Source organism: Sinocyclocheilus anshuiensis, unplaced genomic scaffold (genome assembly GCF_001515605.1).
Source record: "Sinocyclocheilus anshuiensis isolate Anshui unplaced genomic scaffold, SAMN03320099.WGS_v1.1 scaffold1626, whole genome shotgun sequence".
Lineage (NCBI taxonomy): Eukaryota > Metazoa > Chordata > Actinopteri > Cypriniformes > Cyprinidae > Sinocyclocheilus > Sinocyclocheilus anshuiensis.
Window position 1 is genome coordinate 1,015,768 of NW_015547254.1, and position 8,059 is coordinate 1,023,826.

General features: G+C 38.7%; 1 protein-coding gene across 2 annotated transcripts in view; it reads right to left on the reverse strand.

The window, feature by feature from the left end:
- The window catches only part of LOC107701651 (suppressor of tumorigenicity 14 protein homolog), a 13,384-nt gene extending 7,332 nt beyond the window's left edge, over positions 1-6,052 (reverse strand). Inside the window, exons 1-5 of one of the 2 annotated variants that reach the window (XM_016503690.1) lie at positions 5,840-6,052; positions 4,221-4,392; positions 2,923-3,050; positions 1,646-1,713; positions 49-239 (exon numbers count right to left, since the gene is read on the reverse strand). In XM_016503690.1, the coding sequence (XP_016359176.1) occupies positions 49-239; positions 1,646-1,713; positions 2,923-3,050; positions 4,221-4,392; positions 5,840-6,052 (772 nt within the window). Of the gene's footprint in view, positions 1-48; positions 240-1,645; positions 1,714-2,922; positions 3,051-4,220; positions 4,396-5,839 lie in introns of both variants that reach the window. The other variant, XM_016503691.1, reaches the window with a different exon arrangement.
- Between the last annotated feature and the right edge of the window lie 2,007 nt (positions 6,053-8,059).

The window sequence follows — 8,059 nt, forward strand, 5'->3', positions numbered from 1 at the left end:
GTCATTACTTTGCAAAAGACAAAGACAGAGGGATGAAATGCTCTTAACCCAGCAGACGCAGTGTGTCCTCGTCCCTCTCCATGTAGTAGCGTTCCTCGTTTCTGCTAAAAAGGACCTTGTTGGTTCCAGGTAGACGCCGTTGCAACCGGGATGGGTTCACTCTCCGGAGTTCCTCAGCAATAGCGGGAGGAGCAGAGAATTTACTCCAGTAGTACACACAAAGTCCTTCCACTCCTTCACTGTCATCAGGACACATGACTTTTAACAAGATGGGAACACCTAAGACTGATTTAGTTTGAGTTCATGGGCTTTAAATTTCAGTCATGTGCTACAGAAGAAAAATGCATATGTTAACAGGTGCCAAATGTATGACAGAATCAGACCAAAATAATTATGCTGGGTAAATGAATACTAAGTTTGCACAGTTGAAATGAGGCATCACACCTACACTGCTGTTAAAAGTTTGGTGTCCGTAAGATTTTTAAATGTTTTTGAAAGAAGTCTCTTTGCTCACCAAAGAGGCATTTATTTGCATTTAGATGCAAAAAATCAGTAAAAACTGTAATATTCTGAAATACAATACCTGTTTATATATTTAAATATATTTTATGTATATATGTATTCTTGTGATGGCAAAGCTGAATTTTCAGCAGCCATTACTTCAGTCTTCAGTGTCACATTTGAAACAGAAATCTTTTGTAACATTATAAATGTATTTACTGTGACTTTTGATAAATTCAATGCATCCTTGCTTAATAAATGAATTCATTTGTTAAAAAAAAAATCTTACTGATCCCAAATTTTGTACATGAAAGCTTATTAGGTGCACATTTAAACAGGATCAGGTGGAACAATGCCTGATCAGGTCATCCTAAAAAAGGCCTTCATTCAAAGCTATAAGAAAAAAACAAACAGTATTCTGCACATTTCATATAGCATTGAATGGCACCAGATGAGAGAATAAAGGCTATTGGTATGCTGTGCCAGCACTAACAGACTATAGAGAAACCAGTGCACTGAGTACAGCAGATGAACTCGAGTGACCACATTAGAGCAGGACTGGCATAAAAGAGAAGTAAATCACATTAGATTTGCTACTTGTACCACTGCTGAAACTGCCAGCAGACATAACATCTGCATCAGTGAACAACAGCTGTGACTATCAGACAAACTGCTGAAGATACTGCAAGAAAATTTCAGTGTTGTTGGTAACTAAAACTACAACTAAAATGATAAAAAAAAATAGTTTCTGTTAATTGAAATTAAAAAAAAAAAATTTTTTATTTGTATAAAATAAAAAAAATGGTATGTATATATATATATATAACGTTTTTTTATTTGTTATTGATCCCTTTTGATGATTGATTAGTGGTGTGGTAAGTGACATTTTTTTAAATACCATGCATAAAATGTTCTTACTATCTGACAGGTATCACTGCAATAGATGTCTAAGAAACCACAACTGTTTCTAACAGCCCTAAGCTCTGCAAAATAGAAAAAAATTAAATAATAATCACGGGGCCACACTTTTTAAACCAATCAGAAACCGTTCCGCATGTTTGCACAGAAATGGAAAGGATAAAAAGGCTAATTTTAATGTAGTTTATAAATATACTGTGATATTTGTGTTCACGTACGGACTCACCTAAATGCAATAATTCCTGAGTGCTGGTAATACGAGCTCCATGGTGAAGAATCATACAACTCTGAGAACTTAGATCCACGGCACATCAACCGAAAGGAAGTAAAGAGGTGATAAAGAATAAGAAAAAAAAAAAACAATTATGACAAACATCAGTCGCTATTCTATTTCCATTCTCAATCTATTTCTGAAAACCGTAAACAAACCACTGATAACATTTACCAAGGTCATGAAGTTTCCGCCTGGTATAAACAGTGTTTTGAGACGTCTCAGTGACATCAGAGCTACGGAAGGCATGACATCATTGAAGAAGGTGAGACATCAGTGGCCCAGGCGAGACCTGCAGCCTTGGCACAAAAGCGCTGTTCTTGTGCGATTGGCTTTGAGCAACAAGAGCTTTGGGCAACAACAGTGCCATTGTCTGGGGCTCAATGTCATCCCAAAGTGCTGGATGGAAGGGGCGGGCAGTGGGTTTAGACTGAGTTTTATGAGCAAGGGTGCACACTTGCAGGCCGTCACTTCTCACAATCGCATTCGCTCGCTATTAAACGAGATTTCAGCCATGACACAGGTTACGTTTAGGCTAATTAGAGCATCGCGCCGGACGAAAAGCCACACTTGGCCAGTTTCCTCATTGGCTTCTATTAATCTCGCAACTAATGCAGACACAAATGTCAACCATTCCCATGATACTGGCTTTTTTGGCCCAGACTTTCCTGCGCTCTTTTTCGGTGCCCTAAATCCTTACTTTCACTCTCTCTCCTGGCCTACTCTGTCCCCTGGTCTACCTTTCTTTTCTCCGCTGCCTGCAGCCTCTCAGCAAAGAGGTACAGAGCATCTGATTGTGTGTGAGGAAGCCCACAGACAATGTTTTTATTGAAGGACTGCTCTTCCTCTCACTCAGCCTGCCTGGGTCCTGTCCCTCTCACAAACACCGTTCTTGTCCTCAGCCCTGAAAAGCCGCAGTCCTCTGGGAGCCGGTCTCACCGCACCACCTCACACCGAGCCGGGCTCCGGTTACAGCTGGCTTTACATTTAAGAGGGCCACGGAGCGGCCGAAGACTCAGCAGAGCCTGCTTTACATTTAAAAGGGTGACAATGTGGGACGAGCGCACCACTGGACCTGCAGCTCTGGCGGATTTTGCGTTTGAAAGTGCCAGGGCCGAGCATCGTCCCTTGAGTGGTCTCTGGAGAGCGGCCGCATTCCGGAGAGATCACGGAGAAACCGGCTTTGTTGCCGAGGGCGGCACAGAGACACTGTTATGTATGTTTATGCTTACGTAATGGCTTAGCGCCTGAGACTGGAGGCGGAACTGTGTAGACGACGGGTCTGCCAGGTCTGGAGAGAAGCTGAGGTTGGAGAACTCGATGCTTCCTCCAAGGTAAAACACTGAGAGCGATGGAGAGGCTGCGGGAACAGGAACACACATATGAAGACATGATACATTCAGAGACAACACAGAACATTTTAAAATGCTTTAAAAAGTTTAAATGTTGATTAACACAATGAACAATAGCCCCAAAAGTTATCTGTACACTTATAATGTAAGAATATTGTTAAATTATATAACAAAATATCAAATCATGTGCCATTTATTTTAAAGAAAGAAGCACACAGATACTTTTCAAGCAAAATATTTCACAAAAAAAGTTTGAGATGGTAAAATAATACATACACTACTAATATTTGGGTGTCAGTAAGTTTTTTTTTTTTAGAATTAATATTAATAACTTTGTTCAGCAAGGGTGCATTAAATGCATTAAATTGATCAAAAGTGACAATAAAGAGATTTACAATGTTACAAATATTTCTACTTCAAATAAATGATGTTCTGAAAAAATGAATCACAGTTTTTAATATTAAGCAGCACAACTGATTTCAACACTGATAACAGTAATAAGAAATCACCAAAATCAGCATATTAGAATGATTTCTGAAGGATCATGTGACACAAAAGACTGGAGAATGGCTGCTGAAAATTCAGCATTGCCACCAGAGGAATAAATTACATTTTAAAATATATTACAGTAGAAAACAGTTAATTTAATTTGTACTAATATTTCACAATATTACTGTTTTTATTGTATTTTTAACAAAAAAAATGCAGATTTGGTTAGCATAAGAGCTTTCTTTCAAAAACATTAACAAATCTTACCGACCCCAAACTTTTAAACATTATTTAATCAAGTTATTTAACAATTATTGGAACACTAAATCCACTAAAAATAATTTTGGGATCCTTTAATTAACAGTAAATTCAAAATGAAATAAATTAGTTCTGACAAAAGGTCTTGCATTTTTTTTTATATTTAACACAATGACATTCATACATTTTTAAAGTGTGACTTTAGTATTCAAAGACAACTATCTTTTGGGGATCACATATATCATATGAATTAAAAAACATACCTAGCAGCTCAGTGTATTTGCGTAGCCTATCAAACAAAACAGGAACATTTTCAAGCTCCCCTTGAAGACTCGCCTTGGATGGCCAAGGATGAGAAGCTTGACTAGCTATACTGGAACATACCAGATCATAATCTCAGCATTCCTCTACAGCAGAGGGTCTTAACTTACATGCAAGGAAATGGAGAGTCAGTGCAATGGCAGCCGAGAGAGGGAGGAAGGGGGAGGCTCTCAGCGCCCACTTACTCCATGCCCCGCAATCCGCTCTCTTGCCCACCGGGCTCTTGATATCAGACTCGCTGCTAGATGAACTTGACGTCTGGGTGGGTTTCGTCACAAAGTCCTCCTAAACACAAGTTGAGAAACTTTGCCTTAACGTCACTTGTTGAGACAGCATACTACTCTTTGTCATGATCACTATCACAACCTTTCTGTCACCCTACAACAAGCTATGTGTCGTATTTAATTGGCTTCCTGCCGTATCATTCTAAACATCTTTTCATTAGGAGGAAGGGGTCGCGGAACTAGGATATCCTAGTGGGATTCCCCTGTGGAGTCGCACAAAGCGTAATTTGAGGGTCTGCTTTCCCACGGCCCCTCTCAGCGGTGTTAGCACTCCATCTTTGACAAGCACATTCATGAGACTATCAAGACCAGCGTTTAGACACAGGCAACCCAGTGGTCAAACTAAAAGGTTTAAATTCATTATCACTGCTGAAATGAGCTTAAAATACCTTTTGTAAGTTTGTATAAGAGAGAGTGGGGAGTGTTGTATCACGGGGTGAGTTGTAACACGTCGGTTTAACCAATTAGGAACTGGAAACTCTTGAAAATAAAGATTCCAAAAGGGGTTTTCACTGTGATTCCGTTGAAGAACCAATTTTGGTTCCCCATAGAACTTTTTAGTGAACAGTTCTTTTTTCTTAGTGTGACCCATTTTTTTCTTAGTGTGAAGAACATTGCAAAAATCTAAAGAAACTTATTCCATTATAAAGAAGCGTTTGAAGAATGGAAAGGGTCCATAGATGTTAAATGTTCTTCATGGAACCATAGATGCATGACCACCATGTGACAGAAGTTACAAAGCCTTTGAAATTACAAGGCAATTCTGAAAAAGTATAATTTCATGTATAATCTGAATCAGTATGTTCTTTTGTATAATTTGATATGTAACATCCATGAAAGCTTTTCATCTATGTGTTTAAAAAAATAAACTAATACATACAATCATGGCTGACCAGACGGGTTGCAACACTTTCTATTGTACTTCTATTGGACCCACAAAGATTAGACCTACATTTGCACCAACTTTGAGTGACTAACTTACAATTAGATATGATTTGTGTATTTCTAATTTTTATTTCCATTTGCTTGAAGATAAAATGTGTCCTTAAAATGTGTAAAATGAGGTGGTGAAGAAAATGCCATTATTTTCATTTTATTTTCTAATTTTCATTTTATTTTAATCATACTAAATATGTATTATTCCCGTCTTTACCAGCTACAAATTAAAATACCTAATATTTATCTGCTATAAATTAATAGCTATACTTAATATGGGAATAATATATCAAAGTTTGAGACATTGCACTAAAAACAGACATACATAGGCTACGTTTGAACAATGTTTTCCTCACATAATAGAATTATATTTTTTATCAGTAAGAATAAATACATTTTAATCAATTAGAATTAAAACGAGCCCAAAAGTGCTCAAAAGTATCATGACAGTATTGAATTCGCTCCAGTCGCTGCGACTGAGCGCGCGGTGCTGATGGAGGGTCTCCTACCTCCTGTGCAGGTGCACCGGCGGGGGCGCAGGCTCCTAAACCAGAGACGCTGTAAACTTCGCAGCTTCTGTTTTTGGGAAAAGTCCTCATGGCCCGCTCTCTTATGGCTCCGATGCAGCGATACAGAACAATACCTCGGGCAGACAAATCAGCCCGCAGACGTAGTGCGATCCCGGAGAAACCCGACCTGAGCGGGTCTGGCGCTGCTAGCATTCACTCTCCGTGTCCCTCCGTGCCGGCGGGGGCCCAGGCTCCCAAACCAGAGACGCTGTAAACTTCGCAGCTTCTGTTTTTGGGAAAAGTCCTCATGGCCCGCTCTCTTATGGCTCCGATGCAGCGATACAGAACAATACCTCGGGCAGACAAATCAGCCCGCAGACGTAGTGCGATCCCGGAGAAACCCGACCTGAGCGGGTCTGGCGCTGCTAGCATTCACTCTCCGTGTCCCTCCGTGAACAGGTGCTGCACGGCACCCAGCATGCACCGCGGCACAAAGGGAGCACTATGAGCAGGTAATTTACAATCCACACAGCCATCGGTGCGACAGAAATTGTGGGCAAACTTCTCCCTTGGTGTGCGTGTGCCATGGGCCACAATGGGCAGTCTGATATTTACATGATTAGAGCGTCATTACATTAATCGCGGAGAAGAATGCATCATTACAGCGGTCCGTCTCCTGGGGATGAAAAACATCAGCGCATAGCTAAAATATTTGTTAAACAGGAGTCGGTGTGGATGAAATATTTCCCTGTTGTTTCCCCCGTGTCTCATGTTACGAGCCACCGAGGCGTGCAGCCGGAGAACAAAGTGGACCCAATCCCCGTGTGCTGCACACTGTATATTGATGGCTAACGAATGCTGGGCCAAACTGGGACATTTTCCTTCTTGTGAGAGTATTAGAGTAGACTATTTTATAAATTATGCTCGTGCATATAATAATGTTCCTACTTACATGGCTGTTTGATCGATGAATGAACGATTGAATGAATGCCCTTACGAAAACTAACCGTGGTTTTACTACAAATAAAACCAAAAAACCATGGTAACCACAAATTAACCATGGTCATGCTACACTAACATAGTAAAACTGTGGTTATACAAATGGTAATCAATACGCCAAAAAAACATGGTTACTACAATTTTACTATAATAAAACCACGAATGAATGAATGTTTCCTAGCAATAAGGCAAACACTGTAAAAACAATATTAGAGCACTAGGCCTACTTCATATAGACTATTATTAATAATCATTATTTTAAATAATTACCATATTTAGCTACAAAGTAACACGTCTACCTCTTTTTTTAAGATCTCTCTCATCCAGCTCTTATAGACCAATTTGGAGTAGACGTCACAGTTACGTCACTTGCAGCTGCGCGCGCATAGTGGTTGCAGAAAAACACTGGGAACAAGTGGAGGTAAATGGGTAAAATCCATGGAATAAAAGAAAAAAATATTTTTGTGCCTTTTGATGTCAAGATCGGAATGCAAATAATTTTTATAGAATACTGTCGTTATTTGAAGCTAAACGCAGACGTTTAAATGGACAGACTATGGATGAAAACTGCTATGATTACTCTACTTTTAAAGCATAAATTCGATTTAAACAATAGGGGACGTATTGTATTAGCCCTACAGTTACAGCATTAAATATTATTTAAACCTTACTATTAGAAATATTATTTAAACCTTACTATTTTTATCTCACAATTCTGACTTTTTTTCTCGCAAATGCAAGTTTATATATCCTAATTCGGACTTTATAACTCGACTTAACTCAAAAATAGTGAGTATCAAAATAGAATCAAATCTGAGGGAAAAAAAGCCAGAAGAGCCGAGGGGAAAAGAGAGAATGACAAGTTGTTTTTCCTTATTAGAATTGTGAGATATAATCTCGGAATTGCGAGAATAAAGTCAGAATTTTGAAAAATAAAATAAACCTTTTTTAATTCTTTTATTCCATGGCTCCATAGACCAGCGTTTCCCAACCTTTTTTTAGTCGCGGCACCCTTTGGAAATTTTAACAAACTTGTGGCACCCTACAAAATAAATTTTGTCACAATATTTGAATTTCTAACTTCGATATGATACTTTGAAAAGTATCGAAATTCGGTACAGCAGGGAAGAACTGCAGAATGTGTCACATATATATAGGCTATATATATATATATATATATATATATATATATGTCAGATATTTTTAATATTTTTATTTTTT